Source organism: Enhydra lutris, unplaced genomic scaffold (assembly GCF_002288905.1).
Source record: "Enhydra lutris kenyoni isolate GAN:26980312 unplaced genomic scaffold, ASM228890v2 scaffoldscaffold56, whole genome shotgun sequence".
NCBI classification, from domain to species: domain Eukaryota; kingdom Metazoa; phylum Chordata; class Mammalia; order Carnivora; family Mustelidae; genus Enhydra; species Enhydra lutris.
This window is the reverse complement of record NW_019154140.1, coordinates 11293069-11313226: the sequence shown is the minus strand read 5'-3', so window position 1 is coordinate 11313226 and position 20158 is coordinate 11293069. Positions and strand designations below refer to the sequence as shown.

Genomic DNA, 20158 nt, shown 5'->3' with positions numbered 1-20158 from the left:
TGGGAGACCCCTTTGTCCCCCCTTCACTGAATAGGGACCTGAGCCCCCCACTCATTCCTCCCCCTATTTCCCCCAGCAGAATCACATCCACGCTGCATTCCTGTAGCCCTAGTTGATGTTATCTCTCCACACAGGTTGGAACTTGCAGGTCCTGGTACATCTTGCATCCTCCTGTCTGGAAAGTAGCTTGGGACCCAGGGAAATAGTGCCAAACCCTTTCCAAAAATGGGTGGGTCCCCCCATCTCCAGCTCAAGCACATTCCAGGACATACCCCTGAGCCTACCCTCCCTTCATCCCCACCTTTCTTAAGGCTGGCTCCGCTTTCCCTGAGAAGCCTGGGTTTTGGTGGGAGGAGGAAAGGGAGATAAAATCAGGTGAGGCAGGGAGGGGCCCACAGAACTGGTACTGTTTCCTGCCCTGATGGCTTCCTCACCCTCATTGAGGCTGGGTGGGGAAGAGTAAGGTACAGACAGGGTGTCCCAGTCCCTCAGCCATTCGCTGTTCTCTCCCCTTGCTAGCCCTTTGCTTAGGTTTCATGCAAGGATACGGGACACAGGACCTGGTAGCCCCAGGTGGTGCTGGAAAAAGGCAGAAGGCAGGTAGCATACACGTGCTGAGCTGCAAGCTCGTTTCTGCAGGCAGGTCCCAGATCTGCCCCACCGGGTGGTCATAGAAGCAACTCGAGCCCCTGGAATCTCTGTGCAGTGGCGTGGGCATTCACCCCACATGTTCCAGAGACTGTCTCACTCTGGATGTGAAGCAAGGGTCTTGCTGGGCAACTAGAGATGATACCTGTTCCCAGGGTGACAAGATCTAGAAGACCTCAGAGCCTCAGGCACTTCCCACCCATTTCTGCTAAGAGGCTACAGCTCTCAGTTTAAGCTGGAGACAGTCTTCACAAGGCTAGAAATACAAATGCCTTCTGCAGGTGAGCCCGCCTCTATCCTCGAACTCTGCAGGTTCCAACTCACCAGAAATTATGGAAGTCGGTGCAGGTGAGGATGAGTGAATCACATCAACAATCGATTAAACGTGTTTATTTTTAAGTGGAAAGGGGAGAGGGAGTAACACAGAGGCAATGTTTGGCCTCTTCTTTCTAGGCCATCATCCCCCATGTGCTCTCCAACTCAAAGCACTGGCAGGAGGGGCCCCAGGGCAGACTGAGGGGCCAGAGAGTTGCAAAGTCAGTCACAGAGGGATCTGTACAACCCTGGAGAGGTGGGATCCAAGAGTCCTGTCCAGCCCCCTTGTTTTGGAACAGGGTTAGAGCTCAGGGGCATAGGGCTCCCCCGTGGGTGAGGGCACCCGCAGCTCGGCATTGTGCCTGACCACGGTGAACAGCCCCACCACTGCCAGCAGAGCCATCACCATGACGGCAGAGCAGATGCTGAACATGTTCCGAGTGCCCGTTTTGTGATCGCTGTCATGGAGAACCAGGAGCCCCAGGCAGGCCAGTAAGTGCAGGGGAACCCGGAACCAGTTGAGTACGCCAGCTTGCTCTGTCTCTGGGATCACCTTTCTCCGCAGGAAGCTCATGCTGGGAAAGTAGAGCCCACAGGCCAATTCAATAAGTAGAAAGGCTATGAAGGACTCCACTGGACTCTCCTGGCCTGGGCTGGTGGAGAAAGTCAACATGAAAAGGGAGAAGACAACGATGAGGACAGCAAGGGACAGTAGGTGCATGGGCTGAAGGTGGTACCTCTTGGAGGTAGCGATGCGGTACAGCGAAGAGCCAAGCAGGCTGGCGGCCATGAAACTGGAGAAGACAATGCCCAGTGGAGCCCCATGTGGGTCCAGCACAGGCGTCCAGAGGAAGACAAAGATGAAGATAACACTCTCGAACAGGGCCTGTATGGTACCTAGCAGCAACACGCGGCGGTCCGACAGGAGGCAGCGGAGGCCTCCAGCACAAGTCCTCGAAAAGGCACGTTGCCGATCATAGTTCTCTCCCCAGTTATGAAGGGCTAAGGCCCCAGCCAGAGCCAAGAGAGGGATGGCGGCCACGAAGGGCGCTACTGGCCCCAGTCCCATCCAGCAGGTCACAGCTTCAGCTGCCACACCTGCCACTACAGCCAGCACATGGTTCCAGAAGGCAGCTCGGGCAAAGGTAGCTGGGATCCACTCAGCAGGGAAGTCATGACGCTCCATGTGTTCGTGGATGTACCAGGCCTCAAAGGCCGAGAAGAGCAGGGCCGTAGACAGCCCACCCAGTGCTCGGCCCATCAGCAGCACAAAGTAATCCCAGGAGAGTTTGGTTAAGCAGCACAGAGAGTAAGTGAGGGAGAAGAGGACACAAGACTTCTTGCGACCCAGCCAATCCACAAGGGAGGAGGCCACCAGTCCAAAAAGGACTGTGGAGGCAAGGCCACAGACATAGAGGATGGCAATCTGACTCTCCAGGAAGTGATAATGCTGATAGAGTTTATAGAGGTAGGGGGCCTGGAGCCAGTCAGCCGCCAGGGCCAGGAAGTAGACCTGATAGAAGTCCAGTTGAAACCGAAGGAAGGAGGGGTTGCTGCAGGCCCTTCCAGGGGGCTTTGCCCGGCATCTTGACAGTTCCAACCCCAGGCAGGAGGCCAGGAGGACCACAAAAGCAAGATAGGCCGTCACCAGCATGGCGGGCCCCCGGACGACCTAGAGAAGGAAGGGGGGCTCATAATCACATCCATTACCCAGGTAGCACGTGTCAAGGGGCTGAGTGTCTAAGCAGAAGTCAGCTTCACCACCCCCCCAACTGCATTTCCCCACCCCTCAACTCCACTCCCCTAGAGCTCAGACCGGAGGGACCAGTCGGGTGGGTGGGAGGAGTGGCCCGCCAGAGTAGGTCTCCTAGGACACTGTGGGGCAGGGAGGGGTAAGAGGAGAGCGGAGAAGATTGAGTATTCGCCCCACCCTTGCCTGGCATAGCGAAGAGTGAGTCCCTCTAATACACTAATCCCATAATCCCTGCTCCACAAATTAAGGGGGTGCTGTCCTCTTCCACTACACCTTTTGCATACTTCTATTACCCCCCAATCTCTCTGGAGAGCTCGTTTTTGCCCTCAAAGTCTTTCCATCTGTCGAGGGCATCCCTCCCGCCCGCGCAGGCCTCCTGAGTTGCTACAGGGTCACGCGCGTGCATCTCGGATTCCCGCTCCTCCGGGTCATAGGCACCCCCCGGCGCCCCCTAGTCCCAGCCCAGCGCCGCCACACCTGCTCGCACCTCGCCCAGACCCCGTCTCACCTGCTGCCCCGGTCTGCGGGGACGCCCCGGACACGTCCGGCTCCAGGCCGCCCGGCCGCCCTACCCACTCTACCTCCGGATCCTACTCGGGTTCGGGTTCCAGCAGCGCGCCCGCCCCTCACAGCCTGCTTCCGGGAGCCGGGTAGGCCTCTGGCCGCCGCCATGATGGCCCCGTCACGTGACGGGGTGAGGCGTTCAAGCTCCGCCCCTTCTCCGCCCCCTAGCCCCAAAGACTGGCGCCCAAGTAGCCAAGATCGCGGTAAACTGGTCTCGTCCGCTGCCTTCCCGGGACGCTCGCTCCTTCCACTCCCGGGTACCTGCGGGACCGCCCCGAAATAAAAACCCATTTTCTCTCTCTCCCTCCGTAACAGGGAGAATGCCCGCAGTCCCGCAGACTCGTTGGCTGGAGCATCCGAAGGAACACCGCTGCCCTAAACCAAGCCGGCTCCCCGGTTTTCCTCCTCTCTCACTGTAGTGACCTTCAGGCCCGACGTCAGGATGGCCCAGACACCTGAGGGAGGCAGCGTGGTGTTAAGGACTTGGACTCCGGCATGAGGACGGGCTAAGGCTCAAATCCCACCCCTGTCACTTACCATGGCGTGGCCTTGGACAAGCCACACGACTTCGACTTCTTCATGTCCCAGTTCCTTTGTCTGCCGTCACAGGAGAGCAGTGCCCAAGTAAAAGTTTAATAAAGGGGTGCCTGGGTGGCTCAGCGGGTTAAGCCTCTGCCTTCGGCTGGGCTCATGATACCAGGGTCCTGGGATGGAGCCCCGCATGGGACTCTCTGCTCGGCAAGGGGCCTGTTCCCCCCCTCCCCTGCCTACTTGTGGTCTCTCTCTGTCAAATAAATAAATAAAATCTTAAAAAAAAAAAAAAAAAGGCTAATAAAGTTCAGCCCTGTTCCTGAATGCTCACTTTTACCACTTACCAGCTGTGTTACCTTGGAGAGGTTATTTTCCCTGTACTCCAGCCTTAGTAGTATCTCCAATGGCTTCCCATCTCACTAAGCATAAAAGCCAAAGTCTTTATAATGACCTACAAAACCCTCTGTCTCCTGTTCCTCCGCTACTTCTCTGACCTCATCTACAGTTCTCCCTCCAGACTCTCTACTCCATCTGTATTGGCTATCTCCCAGGCCTTTGCATACCGTGCCTTGAAAGGTTTGGTTTCTTCTCCAAATACCCACATGGTTCCCTCCAGCCCCTCCAGTTTTCTGTTCAAATGTCACCTTCTCAGAGAGGCCTTCCTTGGCCATCCTGTTTAAAACAGCAGCAGCACCACCTCTGCTAGTTATTTCCCTACTGTCCTTCTAGCCTCTATTCCCTTTGCTGCATCTTCTCCATAGTACTTAACACCATCTGGCACACTATATATTTTACTTACATACTATCTCTTCTCCCTACAGATTTTTATCTATTTGTTCACTTGTATTCCCAGTACTTAAAACAGTAATTGGGGGGGGCACTGCATGGCTCGTTTAGTTGGAAGAGCACCTGACTTTTTTTTTTTAAGATTTTATTTATTTATTTGACAGAGATCACAAGTAGACAGAGAGGCAGGCAGAGAGAGAGAGGGAAGCAGGCTCCCCGCCGAGCAGAGAGCCTGATGTGGGGCTCGATCCCAGGACCCTGAGATCATGACCTGAGCCGAAGGCAGCAGCTTAACCCACTGAGCCACCCAGGCGCCCCAGAGCACCTGACTCTTGATGGGGGGAGGCGGATGCCAGCCCCATGATGGGTGCAGAGATTTAAAAAATAATAATAAAAAGAAAGAAAGTAAAAAGAAAAGTTATCGGTAAGTAAAAATCATGCAATAAATATTTGATGAATAAATGAGTAAGCGAATCCAGATAAATTAGTCGAAAAAGTCCTGGCCCATATTAGCTGGTAACACTCATCAAACAGTTACCTATACGCATCTAAACTCTGTTTTAAGAATTCCTGGGCCATCTGCTATAGATCAATTATGTCATGTCACAACAACCCATAAGGTAGGTACTATTATCCTTGACAGCTGGAAAGCTTAGATAATAGGCCCAGAATCTCATGGAAAGAGGTAGAGTTAGAACTGGGACCCAGGTCTTTCCAGTTCCACATTCATGTGGTTTCTGAGAAGATCAAATGAGTTCACTCATTTGCACAGGTGATATACTAAGGCTTGGAGGGTAGAGGTGGGAGAGCCTGGGATTATATTTTGAGAAATAGTTTTGGTTTTTTTTTTTTTAAAGTAGGCTCCACGCCCGGTGTGGAGCCCAACACCGGGCTTGGACTCATGACACTGAGATCAAGAGTCCAATGCTTAACAGATTGAATCACCCAGGCACTCCAAGAAATACTTTCTTATGACAAAGTAAACAGCTAAGATTTATATCCTGCAAGTTCTAGAGTGCCTTTATTCCTAACTGGCAAATCCTACAGAGTAGAAAGGGATAGTCATTCGCATGCATTCGTCTAGAAACACAAAGACTCAAAAACCATTTCCCCAAGGTCATTCAGTGAGTGAGAACATAGGGTGAAGGTTATCCTGAATGAAGGCAGAAGTGGAACAGGTTGGCTTTACATTCCTGGCTTTCTGTTCTCCAGGAGGGAGGCCAGTTTTCTCCCATTGTTGAGCTACATTTTGCTCAGAAGCACCTGGCAGAGAGAGACTTACAGCAAGATTACATTATTTTGGATTATTTTTGCATATTGTGGGACCTATTAAAATATATTTAGTCTTAAGTCTCCCCTGTCCCCTCAGAACTGAGAAGCAGAGCGGGGAAAGGTCCTAACATGGGAAATGTGCCAGCAGAGGACTAGAGGGAAAAAAAGTCATCCTGTGAGCACAGCCCATCTCTAGGACATGTTTCTAGTAGAGAGAAAGGAGGGCTGAGGTCTGTGTATTGAGGAGTCCTGGTTTTCAAGGAAGGTGGGAGGATGCTCTGGGAAAACTAGGAACCCTGCTCACAAGAAGAGCATCATTAAAACTTTTATTATGAAAATGTTCAAACATACACAAAGGTAGAGAGTATAGTTCTATGAACCTCTATATCGTTAATTCAATAATATTAATTTTTTCACTTTGTTCCTTCTTCTCCTTTCTGTCCTTTTTTATTTGCCAAAATATCTAAAAGTAAGTAAATCCAGATAAATTAGTCTAAAAAGTGCCGGCCCATGTTAGCTGGTAATACTCATCCAACAGTTAAATCTGTTCACTTCACTCATACCTCAACATGTATCTCCAGGAAATAAGGCCCTTTCCTTGCATAACCTAACCCCAAAGCCATTTTACATCTAACAAAATCAATACTGATTTCTTGGCATTGTAAATATACAGTCCATAATTAAAAGGCTCCAACTCTAAAATGGTCTTTTTACAGTTGGGTTGTCCAAATCAGGAACCAAACAATGTCCATGTGTTCCATATAATAGCTGTCCCTTTATTATTATTATTTTTTATTATTATTATTATCTCTCCCCCCAACCATTCAGTAGTTGAAGAAATTGGGTCAGATTTCGTTGAAAAGATTCCACATTCTGGATGTGTCTTCTCACTTCTTTGTTGTGTCATTTAAGTTGTTCCTCCATCCCTGATATTTCCTGTTGAATGGAAGTTAGTTCTAGAGGTTTGATATGAATCACATTCAGTTTTTTTTTGTGTTTTTTCCTTTGTTTGGCAAGTCTTTCACGGATGGTGCCGAGGACTTCAGATTACATCACATCAGGAGGTAGACGGTGGGTGGTTGTGCCCCTTTTAGTGATGGTAAGACCTATCAGTGGGGTCAGGTGGTGACAGATTGATTCTTCCATTATAAAGCTCCCCATCAACCGTCATCTTTGGTTTCATCCATTCATAATTCTTACTTTGATCCATTATTTCATTAAGGGTTGCAAAATGATTTTTCTAATTCCATATTTCTTTTATATTAGCTGGAATTCTTCAGTAAATGAGAAGTTTTCTCCACCACTTGGAACTATTTGGCTACCCTGAAATATAGTTTATATAGGACAGGCAGCGTAAATGCTTAATTCTTTTTTTCCCCCAAAGATTTTTATAAAAGTAACCTCTATACCTAATGTGGGACTTGAATCTATAACCCCAAGATCAAGAGTTGCATACTCCACAGACTAAGTGGGCCAGGTGCCCCCAATTCTTCTCCTTTTTGATTGCTGATTTTCAGAATAAGAAGTTGGAAGAAGGGGCACCTGGGTGGCTCAGTCGTTAAGCAGCTGCCTTTGGCTCAGGTCATGATCCCAGGGTCCTGGGATTGAGTCGCACATCAGGCTCCTTGTTCAGCAGGGAGCCTGGTTCTCCCTCTCCCTCTGCCTGCCACTTTCCCTGCTTGTGCTCTCTCTGTCAAATAAAAAAAATCTTTAAAATTAATGAATTAATTAGATGGGGAAATGGAGAGCGAAATAGAGGGATAGAGAATGGGGAAAACTGATGTAGACACAAAGTTAGGTGAAGGCAGAATGTCCCAGTGACAGAAAGAAGGAAGTAGAAATGGAGAGAGTGATATAGACAGACAGAGGAAAGGTAAACAGAAGGCTACACAGAGATAGAAAGGACAGAACAAAGGGTCCCAGGAAAGGAGGCTAAGAAAGAGAATACTGAAACGAAATAAAATCTTTTTTTTTAAATTTTATTTATTTGATGGAGAGAGAGCGAGCGAGCTCGTGAGCACAACCATGGGGAGTGGCAGAGGGAGAGGGAGAAGCTGCCTCTTCGCTGAGCCGGAAGCCCCACATGGGGCTTGATCCTAGGACCCTGGGATCATGACCAGAGCCAAAGGCAGAGGCTTAACCGACTGAGCCACCCAGGTGCCCTGTGAAACAAAATAAAATCTTAAAAATAAGGGGGGTCGCTTGGGTGGCTCAGTCGGTTGAGCCTCTGCCTGCAGCTCAGGTCATGATCCCAGGGTCCTGGAATTGAGCCCTGCATCAGGCTCCCTGCTCAGCAGAGAGTCTGCTTCTCCCTCTCCCTTTGCCTGCTGCTTCCCCTGCTTGTGCTCTCTCTGTCAAAAAAATAAATCTTAAAAAAAAAAAAAAGAACACTGAAACAGACTAGTGTCAGAGGACTTGAGGAATGTGGAGAGGAGCTTAGGGGCTCTCAGGTTAGGGCCCAGGCCTGGGCAGATACCCGGGGCTTCTACTTCCAGCTTCCTCTTGGTCACTTCTCCAAACTCCCATCCCCACCCCCAGGGACCTGGGATTCTGACTAGCTATGTGGATGGGATCACTGGGAGCCTGAGTCCAGGGTTCCCAGCTTCCCTTATCCCATGCCAGATGAGCATGGATGTAGCAGATGCGATTATTGATGGAAGATTGAGGTCATGAGACTGCGTGAGTACTCAGAGATTTGAAAGACAAGACATTCAGGCAGAGAATGCCAGGTTCCTAGAAGCAAAGGACCATGAAGGATGTCATGAGATCCAAGGGGAGGGAAGAGCCAGGAACCCTCTGCTCAGCATTCTCTTCTGGTCCTAGAGCCACTGACCTTCTTTGCCCCACTCACGGTGGGAGGTAAGGGATCCAGAGACTTTTGCGTCAGTCAGGGAGATGGGTGGAGGTCCAGGGGGCAAGCAGTGTCCCCTGGACCAAGAATCCCCTCCTGCCTCTGGAGGAGGAACGCACCTTATCCACACAAACTACAGAGACGATGAGCCAAGAAGGATCTCCAGCAGAGGTTGACTAGAGGAAGAGAACAGTCAACTTGCTCACCTTCAGCGGCCACGACGGAGGCTCTGGGAAGCACGATTTCCATTCCAGAAGTGGCAGAAGAGGATGTTCTGGAACCAGGGGAGCATGCCCAGAAACTAACATCAAAGCGGATGCACCGCTCTCAGGTACTGAGCGGGGGAGGCTGGGACTCTGAGCAGCCTTCTGCCTCTACCTGCCTGGGTGAAGGTGTTTAGCTGATCCCTATCCTCACTCCAGAACTTCTGCCTCCCCCCAGAGGAAGCAGTTGGCCAAAGGGCTCCAGGAGCCTGACAATCTCTCAGGGGGGGCAACAGCCCAGCTAGACTATCAGACAGTGCCTCTGAGAGGTGCGTTGTCCCCTGAAGCAGCGGCCAGTGCAGCCTGGAGGAGCCCCTCGGCCACAGCCACAGTTGTCACTGCAGCCCAAGCAGGAGCTGGGACAGGCAGCTTGGCCTTTGGAGCAAGGGTAATTTGGGCAAGGTGAGCCGTGGCCACAGGTCAAGTGCGGACCAGTGCACAGGCTACAGGAGCTGTGTGGACAATTCAAGGGAGGGCAGGCAGGGCAGGGAGGGCAGGAGCAAGTACAGGGTGGGCCAGGGAGGCTTGGACAGGAGGGGCAGGGGGCTGCATAGGAGGGATAGGTGGTGCAGGAGCAGGTGGGTAGAGGACAGCTAGGGCAGGGGCAAAAACAGGCAGAAGGGGGACAGGACAGGCAAGGAGAGGCTGCTGCTGGTGGGCCGTGACCGGAGGGTGGAGGGGGCTGTTGGTGAGTGGGTTTCTTGTTCCGAGGTCCCAAGCGTAGGCCGAGAGAGAAGTCCATTTAGCTGCAGGAGTGGCCAGGCTGGGGGCTGGGTAAAAGGAAAGGCAGGGGTGAAGTAGGAGGGGCGGACTAAAAGAGGCAGGGGTGGGGGCAGGATTAAAAATCTAAGACTTGGCTGAGCCTTTGCTGATCCTGCTTGGAGCTCAGACCTCCCCAGCCAGCCCTCCCCTTCAAGGCCTGCCCAGGGATGCCCTCCACGGAAAACTCTCCAGCCAGTCCCAGCGCAGAACGCAGAACACCTCGAATCTGACACTCGCTTTCATGCCTCCAGTCCTTTGTTTCCACTGTTCCTTTTGCTCTGCTCCAATGCTCTTTTTCTCTTCTCTGCCTGGTGAGGTTCTCCCATCTCTGAAGCCTTCCCCTTTATTCAATCAAAATGTTTTTTCTTGAGCTCCGGGCACCCAGGCATCTGACACCTGCCTGGGTAAGGACCCCTGCCCGACGTGCTGCTCTGGCCCCGACGGCCACTGGCCCAACAGCCAGACCAGCTGCTTCCAGCTCCCAGACAGTCCCCAAGGGATTTAGGGAAGCAGCAGCAGCAGCCGCTACAGCAGGGCTGTCTGAGACACTGAGCCAGGGATGTTGGCGGGAGCTGGCAGTGAAGGGAGGATGCTTAGGTTCTGGGGATTTCCAGCCAGGGCAAATCCCAGGTGTGGGGGTGGGGTGCCCTGCTGTCTCTGGAAGACTGTATTATTGAGGACTTACCCGTGTAGCAGGTAGTGAGTAAGACAGCTAAGTTAACTCTTTCACAGAGCTCCCGTGAAAGTGAGGGGTGGGGCAGGGTGGGGACCAAAACCAAACCAGTAAATAAACAAATACAGGAGCTGATTTCAGAGCCTGAGAATAGCTGTGGGAAAGCCACGGTGCCCTGATAACAAGGGGCTCAGAGAGATGGGTCCTTCGGCAGGAGCAACTAGTCAACCCCCAAACTGGCAGGTATGACAGCACTTAAAAGTTTGGGGGAAGGGTCACCTAGGTGGCTCAGTTGTTGGGCCTCTGCCTTCGACCCAGGTCATGATCCCAGGACCCTGGAATCAAGCCATGAATTGGGCTCCCTGCTTGGCGGAAAGCCTGCTTCTCCCTCTCCCACTCCCCTTGCTTATGTTCCCTCTCTCACTGTCCAATAAATAAACAAAATCTTAAAAAAAAAAGTTTTGGGGAGATATAATCTGTCAAGCCCCAGCAGACCAAGGGGGAGCTATCTGAGGCTGAATGCATCCCAGGTGTCTGGGCTATGGAGAAAAACAAAACTGAGGAGGGTATAAGGAATGTGGGAAGTTGCAGCATCAAATTTGGTGGTCTGCATTGCCTGGTGCCTCAGTCAGTTAAGCATCTGCCTTTGGCTTAGGTCATGATCCCAGAGTCCTCTGGGTTGGAGCCCTGTGTCGCATCAAGCTCCATGCTCAGCGGGGAGTCTCCTTCTCCCTCTTCCCCTCTCCAGACTTGTGATCTCTTTCTCTCTGTGTCAAATAAATAAAATCTTTTAAAAAATTAAATTAAATTAAGTGGTCAAGGAAAGTGTCACCAAGAAGGGATATTTTAGCAAAGACTTGAAGGAAATGAGGGAGAGAGCCACGAAAAGATATAGTGGAAGAACATTCAACAGAAGGATGGGGGTGGGGCAGAGGTGGTGACCCTGGTGGGACTGGGGGTAAAGGAGAGTGCTAATGGCATAGGTAGGGAACAGGGCAGGGACCCCAACACGCAAGGCCCTGGGAACCCCCGCAGGGGCTTGGATCTTACTCCAGTAAAAGGGAAAACCAAGGAGGGTTTTAGGCAAGAAAGTGTGTGGGTCTTCTTGGTCTCACTCCTGACCCCTGATTAGAACGTTCTTCCTGTGTATTTGGTATAACCACTTTGGAAAACAGTTGGGCATTATCTAATAGAGATTGCCTATAGGAACACTTTGACTCTAAGGTTTGGTTTGGCCTTTTTTCTTTTTTCAAGATTTTATTTATTTATTTATTTGACACAGAGAGAGCGAGAGTGAGAGAGCACAAGTAAGCACTGCGGCAAGCAGAGGGGGAGGGAGAAACAGGCTACCCGCTGAGCAGGAAGCCTAATGTGGGGCTTGATACCAGGACTCCAGGATCATGACCTGAGCTGAAGGCAGACGCTTAAGTGACTGAGCCACCCAGGTGTCCCAGTTTGGCTTTTCAAGTAAGTTCTACACCCAATGTGGGGCTAGAACTCACGACCCTGAGATCAAGAGTTGTATGCTCTGGGGCGCCTGGGTGGCTCAGTGGGTTAAAGCCTCTGCCTTCGGCTCGGGTCATGATCCCAGGGTCCTGGGATCGAGCCCCATATCGGGCTCTCTGCTCGGCGGGGGGTCTGCTTCCCCCTCTCTCTGTGCCTGCCTCTCTGCCTACTTGTGATCTCTGTCTGTCAAATAAATAAATAAATCTTTAAAAAAAAAAAAAAAAAAAAAGAGTTGTATGCTCTACCAATTGAGACAGCAGTGCCCCAGGACTCTTAGTTTTTTTGTTTTGTTTTGTTTTTAAGTTTGTTTGTTTGTTTTAAGATTTTATTTATTTATTTGACAGACAGAGATCACAAGTAGGCAGAGAGGCAGGCAGAGAGAGAGGAAGGGAAGCAGGCTCCCTGCTGAGCAGAGAGCCCGATGCGATGCGATGCGATGCGGGGCTCGATCCTAGGACCCTGGGATCATGACCTGAGCCGAAAGCAGTGGCTTTAACCCCACTGAGCCACCCAGGCGCCCCAGTTTTTTTTTTTTTTAAGAATTTTTTTTTAAGGTTTTATTTATTCATTTAACAGAGAGGGAGAGTACAAGCAGGGAGAGCAGCAGGCAGAGTAGTAGGGAGAAGCAAGCTCTCTGCTGAGCCAGGAGCTGGATGTGGGACTTGATCCCAGGATCCTGGGATCATGACCTGAGCTGAAGGCAGACGCTTAACGAATTGAGCCACCCAGGTGTCCCCCAGGACTCTTAGTTTTATAGCCTGGAAGAACTCTTGCATGTACATCCTGGGAAACACATGCAAGAATGTTCTTAGCTGGGGGTGCCTGGGTGGCTCAGTGGGTTAAGCCTCTGCCTTCGACTCAGGTCATGATCTCAGGGTCCTGAGATCGAGCCCCACATCGGGCTCTCTGCTTAGCGGGTAGCCTGTTTCCCCCTCTCTCTCTATGCCTGCCTCTCTACCTACTTGTGATCTCTGTCTGTCAAATAAATAAAATCTTTTAAAAAAATAAAAAAGAATGTTCTTAGCCGTGTTAGTTATGATGGGCATACTGAAAACAACTCAAATATCTACCAACAGTAGGATAAAAACATAAATAGTGATATATTTATGCAACTGAGTACTATGCAATAATAAAAAGGGAGTTATGTGCAACAACTTGGATATGTCTCACAAACAGGAAGTTGAACAAAAGAGTAATACAGTGTCATTTCATTTACACAAACCTCAAAAACAGACAAGATTAAGCAATATTGTTTAGGGATGCATACATAGGTGCTAAAACTATAAGGGAAAACAAGGAAGGGACCCCTGGGTGGCTCAGTTGCTAGGCATCTGACTTTGGCTGGGGTCATGGTCTCAGGGTCCTGGGATCAAGCCCCATGGCCCCATGCCAGGCAACCTGATCAGTGGGGAGTCTGCTTGTCCCTCTGCCCTTCTCCCTGCTCTGTTCTCTCTCTCTCTCTCTCAAAAGATAAATAAATAAATAAATAATATCTTTTAAAAAATGCAAGGAAATGATTATCACAGAAGTCAGGATAGTGGTTACTTCTTAGGGGAGGAAAGAAATTATGGGAAGAGGGGTGCCTGGGTGGCTCTGTGGGTTGAGCCTCTGCCTTTGGCTCCGGTCATGGTCTCAGGGTCCTGGGATCAAGCCCAGCATCCCATTGGGCTCTCTGCTCAGCAGGGAGCCTGCTTCCCCTCCCCCTCTGCCTGCCTCTCTGCCTGCTTGTGATCTCTCTCTCTCTCTCTCTCTGTCAAATAAATAAGTAAAATCTTAAAACAAAATAAAGAAATTATGGGACACAGGGAAATTCTGGAGTGCAGGAAATACTATTTCTTTTTTCTTTTTTTAAGATTTTACTTATTTACCTGGCAGAGAGAGACAGAGAGAGAGGGAACACAAGCCTGGGGAGTGGGAGAGGGAGATGCAGGCTTGCCATGGAGCGGGGAGCCCAATGCAGGGCTCTATCCCAGGACTCTGGGATCATGACCTGAGCCAAAGGCAGACGCTTATGACTGAGCCACCCAGGCGCCCAGAAAATACTATTTCTTGACTTGGATGGCAGTTAAATAGGTATTTGGTTTGTTCCAGTTTATCTGTACCCTGTTCGTAATGTATTTATATATTCTGCCTAGAAAGAGAAAATAAAGTATCACTTTTTTTTTCCTCTTGTCCATGCCACCTCGTTCAGATCAAGATGCAGAAGTTAAATACTTTCTAGCCCATATATCTATCTTTTCCACCAGATCTTAAGCACAGCGACTTTCCCTGTATTTCTGGCACCTATCAGTGCCTGGCATGAAGCAGGTGATAAGTGTTTGCTGAACTGGATTGCATTGAATTCCCAAGACTCCCATCCCATGGAGAGAGGGGCAGCTGTGGAAAAGGAGGAAGCCTGCTATGGTCAAGAGTGCTCAGGACCGTGGCACCTGGGCAGCTCAGTGGGTTAAAGCCTCTGCCTTCGGCTTGGGTCATGATCCCAGGGTCCTGGGATCAAGTCCCATGTCGGAATCTCTACTCCACAGAGAGCCTGCTTCCTCCTCTCTCTCCCTGCCTGCCTCTCTGACTACTTGTGATCTCTGTCAAATAAATAAATAAAATCTTTAAAAGGAAAAAAAAAAAAGAGCACTCAGGACCACCAGGACCTGGGTTCCCATCTTAGCTTTGCCACTTCCTAACTGTGCAATCTGGGCAAGCTGCTTAACTTGTCTGATTCTCAGCTCCCTCTTCCGTGAAATGATAACGTGGGATCATATCTGCCACCTCTCTGGACTGCGGTGTGGGTTAAGGCACATGCCTAGCACAGTGCCTGGAACACAGTAGGTGCTCAACAAAGGATAGCTTCCCAACCCCCTGGCCCCAGCCTCACATCTTTTCTTCAAAGGAAGCTACTAGATGGGGCAGCCAGATATCAAAGATAGCCCGAGAGAGTGGGACAACATCTTTGGTGAAGGCCCCTGGAGCTCAGGTGGATCTGTAGTCTGGTGGAGAGCTGGCAGACAGGGGGATCCAACTGAAGCTGAACTGATCCCAGGCAGTTGGTGGGAGTTGGCCGGGGAGATAGGACACCAGGGTTCTGGGAGTTTCCATCTCGGGGAAGTCCCAGGTGTGGGTGCGGGGGTGCCAGTTCGGCCCCACCCAACACTCTGGCTCCAGGGGATGTGGGCACAGGGAGGAAAGTGGGTCAGAGTAGGGCTGGAATTTAAGCCCATTGGTCCCATTACCTCTTTGCCAGCTCCAGAGGAGGCAGGGCCACAAACGAGCCTGCTCCCTCCTCCAATGGGCCTTCAATTCCTTATCCTCAGAAAGGAAGAACCTTGGCACCTTGGTGTCTAGCCAAGAGGAACTGGAAGCCCCCCCAGTGGACAGAGCAGAGAGAACCCTCTAACTCCTGGATTGAGGGTCTGTACAAAACACTGCTACACCCACCCACATGACCACTGACAGACCCCGGGAGCTCTCCCCTCACATGGACTCCAGACAACTAGACCTGCTCTTCATTCCCGGGAGTGGGACAGGTCAGGGCTGGATCAGGGAGGGGGAAGGGTGCATGGCAGAACAGCTTGGAGGAAAAGGCTTTTCTGTCTGGTGAGGCTCCAGCTAGGTAAACACAGGAATCCCTTACCCTGGGGGATCTGCCAGCAACGTGGGGCCTTGTATTCTGTGTATAATCTGAGGCCTAAGCCTGTGGTTTCCTCTTCCCTATCTGTGCCTCTATTTCCCTTTCCGGAGGAGGATATCAAGGAGTTACTAGGTGTCCCCAGGGCCCCACTTTGGCTTTTAGGAGGTGCTTATCATCTCTCCCTTGTACTGTATCAAAATCCAGGTGGGGAACAAGAGTGGAGGGACCCTCTTCTTTCTCGGGGGAGAGGGTGGCTGGGAGCCAGTATCCTGTTTCAGGCCCTTTGCACATATTCTTTTGTTGCCTTCCTTTCTCTCCACTCGTCAGTTTTTCCTGGAAGCCTTTCCTGATCTCCTCAGCTGGGGGGAGGTCCCCCTATTACCCCTCTCATTGTGCCTTATGCCTCTGCACACTACTTATTACTTGCAATTTTGAGGATAATTTGGTAAACATCTGACTCCTCCACCAGATTTTGAGCCTGCGGTGGCAGGAACCATCTCTGGGTATTCCCAGGGTCTAGTACAGTGCTTGGCACACAGTGGGTACTTAAAGAAGATTTCTTAAATTAATGAAGGATGCATGTTCAGGGAAGAAACTCCTAGAGTTGTTTAGGCTAGTCCCCCAGTCTTGTGTTTCAAAATCAAGGCCTTATTCCTGGCGATCTGGGTGGCACCGGGGGCCAGGAAGGGCCTTCCACACACAAAGTCATTCGCCAGGAAAGCCGACAAACTGGCAAGCGGGAGAAGAGGCCTGGTCAGAGTGGTGGAATTGAGCAAGCACTTGGGACAGGGCTGGCACCAGCCTTGGCACGGGGCAGGTCTGAGGGAGGAGGTGGGAAAAGAAGGAAGGAAGGGAAAAGAGAAGACACGTGTTTTACAAAACATGTTTTCATCACACTCTCCCTGGATGCCCTGGCCTCCAAGCTCCAATGGCACTTCCGTGTCTTAATGATGTCCTTGGGGGCTGTAATGTAGCTCCCCCACCTCCTGCAGACATCTGCCAGCCACCTCTGAGCGAGGCATAGGATGTTCTCCCCAGCACAAGTGTGGGCATGGGATAATTACCCATTCAGTGTCCTCATGCTGGTGGGGGGAGGGGAGGATGACAATGAGAGGTGGGGCAAACAAGAACAGTCAGGGCAGGTGGGTTGGATGTCCTGTCCTCAGGATCTCTCCTTTTGGTCTTTGTGATGAGGGAAGCAAAGGAAGCCTGGTCCTGAGGCTCCCAAGAAATAATTTCTTCAAGTTGCCAGGGTGACCCGGTGGAGCAACCACAAACAGTAAAGGCTTGAAATAGGGATGACTGAAGGGGAGAAGAAATGAACGGAGTTCTCTCCAACCAGCTTTCAGAGTAGGAGGCTCTCTTCCCAAGTCGCCTGCTGAAATCCCTGGACAGAACACTGGTTCCATTGCAAGCCGGGGAGAAGAAGAAACCGAACCCATCACAATGCTCCACTTTCCTGATCCCCAGTCTGCTGGCTTTTTGTTTGGACTTCCAAACAGACCCCAGTCATTGGGTCCCAGGGAGGGGCGGGGGAGGAGGCGCGGCAATCCCGAGGGGAGGGGCCGGCACAGGGCGGGTCTTCCCGGGCATCGCCCCCTGGCTGCAGTCCTTGGCTGGGGACGGAGCAGGCCACCCGAAGGGAGGAGCCACAGTTACCAAAGGCGGATGGATGGACAAACACCACCAGAGACAAAGACAGAGGCAGACAGACAGACAAACCAAAACAAAGAGAAGGGCAGAGATAGATGAGATGGAATTTTAGACCTGCTGACCCTTTCCAGGCCACCACAAGGGTTTGGTACCCCCCACCCCCTTTAGCTTCCTGGTCCCCAGCTGCTACCCCAGCTGCACAGTTCTAGAGCCCTAGCTCTTGGCCTCTGGGACCAGCCTCTGAGCCCCTTTAAGAGGGAGAGGGGGGAAGAGTTGGGAGAGGAGATTCCCAGCAGGAAGAGTGTCATGGGGGTGGTGCCTGGTTCTGTGTCAGGATGCCCGGCCAAGGGCCAGGGAGGGAGCCGTGCCCTTGTCCGGTCATGAGGACAGGAGACTCATTCACTGTAAACCAAGTACAGATGTGCTGGGACAGGGAGGGGGAATTGGGGCCACATTCACAAACCGCACTTGGGCCCGCCCGCCCTTCCGCCAGCTGCCAGCATCAGGACAGGAGGGGTTAACTCCGTAGCCTCCTGGCAGGATCCCTGCCACACAGGCCGGCGCCATCCCACCCCAGCCTGGATGCCTGGGTCCAACTCCCTGACACTGGCCCCTCCCGTGCTGCTGAGTGCTGCTCCCAGGGTAACCAAGCAAAGTCAACAGCAGCCAGGCCACCTGGGGACGGGACCCTGGAGTACCTATTCCCAGTTCTTTCCACCCCTGGAGTGAAAGGGAGGGCCTTGTCTGCACCCCCATTGACATCTCCTGTTCTCCTGAGAGAGCCGCAGCACGCCCCTTCTTTCCCCCTCTCCGTCACCTGACTCTGGCTACCAAAAGTGGCCTTTCCTAGGAGGAAGGACACCTGGCCTCCAGGGTGGCAGTGAGGAGAGAGCAGAGTAATTTCTGTATGGAAAATGTGATGATGTGATCAGGAGTCCACGTCCCCAGCGCTGGTCACCCAGGGATTGTTGCTGGGGGAAGGTCCTTCGGGTGCGTCCCTCCCGCCCAGCTCAGCCCCTATTACTGCTCCCCTTCTCTCCTTTCTCACTCCCACCCTTCGTGCCTATGGAAGTGTTTGGGGTCCATGCACAGAGCCTGGATTTCAGACCCCTCCTTTTCTCTCACTCTGTCTGCAGTAGAATGGAGACAAACCCCTGGGTTCCCACTGTTGGCCTGAGACTCTTTGGTGGTCATGCTGAAGTCAGACACACACACACACACACACACACACACACAGAGTCAACAACATTCGTGGCGCATCTACCAGGCAAGCAGGCGCTGGTTAAGGCCGACACACACCCTCTGCTTGGGCTTTCTCCCTCACACCCAGCCCCAGGCTCCTCCCACTCCCAGCTACAGTTCCTCCTGCCCTCCTCACCAGTCTTTCCCTCTCCAGATCCAAGGTGGGGACAACATTGGCAGCCAGCGACCCTAAATCCCGGGCTTACTCAAGGCCGGGTGAGAGGAGGAGGTCTTCCACAGCCCCTCCCCTGCCTCAGCAATCCCCCAAATCCCACTAGGTAAACCAGTTTGCTCCTGGCCCCAAAAGACGACCTGGGATAGGCTAGGGGAAGTAGAGACTACCTTGACCTGCAGGTGAAGGCTGAGCAAAGGGTAAAGACAGTGGCATTTGCTTCGTACCCCGCAGCCCCATCACTCCACCCCCAGAGATACAGCTCCCATCGTCTCCCCTCGGGAGGTAGCAGAGACTGGCTTCACTGAACCACACAGCCGGGCCAGGGAACCCAACCAGTCCCCCTAAATGGCAGGAAGGAGAAAAGTGCCAGAGAGAAAGGGTGGCATCATGGGCCCAGGACACTGACCTCTTCTGCCAGCCTTGCCCAGCCTCCTGGGGATGGAGCCACGGAAGCCCAGCAAATGGGAGGGGCAGAGACCCAGGCGTCCGGGGCTGCCCCGCCCAACCCCCCCTCCCACCCACCCCCGCCCCCCAGCCCCAGGGCACCGAGGAGGGAGCCGGGCAGGGGCAGGCGGCAGGGGAGGGAGGAGCGAGGGCGGGAGGGGGAGGAGGGAGCCGGGCTAGGAGGGAGGTGGGGGGGGTGGGGAGGGAGAAAAAGAAAGAAAATATTTTCCGTGTCCCCGCCTGCAGAGTCAGTGTGCGGTTTGGGAGAAAATGTGTCGGATATTTTGGGGCGGTCACGTGGGCGGGCGGGCTCGGAGAGGCCCCGGGACAGTCCCAGCCTAGAGCCCGTGCCCCCCCAAAGCCCCCCATTGCCGCGAGCCCCTGACACTGCGACGCCGCATCCCCGCGACCGCCGGACGCCGGGACCTCGGGGCGTCCGCGGCCTCCCTTCCCCCTCCCTCCCCTCCAGGTGAGTCAGGCGGGGAAGCAGGCTCGCCGCCGCCCGCGGACGCCTGGGTCCCGGCCGAGGTGGGCTGGGGGCGGGGGCGCGGGGCAGCTACGCCGCTCAGTCCCTGCCTCCGCTGCTCCGGCAGTCCGCAGCGCTGGAGGGGCTTCCTGCCCAGCTTGGGGGTCAGCCCCGATGCGGGAGGGAATAGGGAAGATTTAGACCGACTGGGGCTGGGTTGGGCTTCAGCGAGACTTCTTTTAGGGAGAGCGCTTGGGGAACAGTCTTCAGCCAGGGGGTTTCTAGCCTACTTTTGCGCTTTGGAGCCTGAGGGAAGACAGGGTTCCCTCCTGTGTGGAAGGACCTCGCTAGCCCTCCCTCAGGCTTCCCCAGGGGAGTCTGACGGGTGAACTTCTGGTCCAAACTGGTCCAGGTTCCTCCTTTCCTGGTGGAATGGCCCAGCTGGGACATCCAAAGGGCAAGGAGACATCCAGAGGCAAGTGCTCCGAGCCCTTTGGGTCCTGGAGTTTGCAGAGACAAGTGGATAGGATAGGGGTCTGAGAAGGTTCCTTAAACTGCACTTCTGTATTCCCTGTCACTTGTCCCCAAGCAGGCTGTGAGTCTTCGCTCTCTCCAGCCAAGGATGGGGGCTG

General features: G+C 52.5%; 1 protein-coding gene across 1 annotated transcript; it reads right to left on the bottom strand.

The window, feature by feature from the left end:
- Positions 1–1022: 1022 nt before the first annotated feature.
- LOC111157853 (major facilitator superfamily domain containing 5) lies at positions 1023–3386 on the bottom strand. Its single transcript, XM_022519546.1, has 2 exons — positions 3225–3386; positions 1023–2635 (listed from the first exon to the last, which is right to left on the bottom strand). Exon 2 carries the CDS (start codon positions 2615–2617, stop codon positions 1265–1267), a length of 1353 nt encoding a protein of 450 aa, XP_022375254.1. The 5' UTR covers positions 2618–2635; positions 3225–3386; the 3' UTR covers positions 1023–1264.
- Positions 3387–20158: the final 16772 nt, after the last annotated feature.

Coding starts and splice junctions, on each gene's coding strand:
- LOC111157853 (XM_022519546.1), bottom strand. CDS start 2,617: ATGCTGGTGACGGCCTATCTTGCTTTTGTGGTCCTCCTGGCCTCCTGC.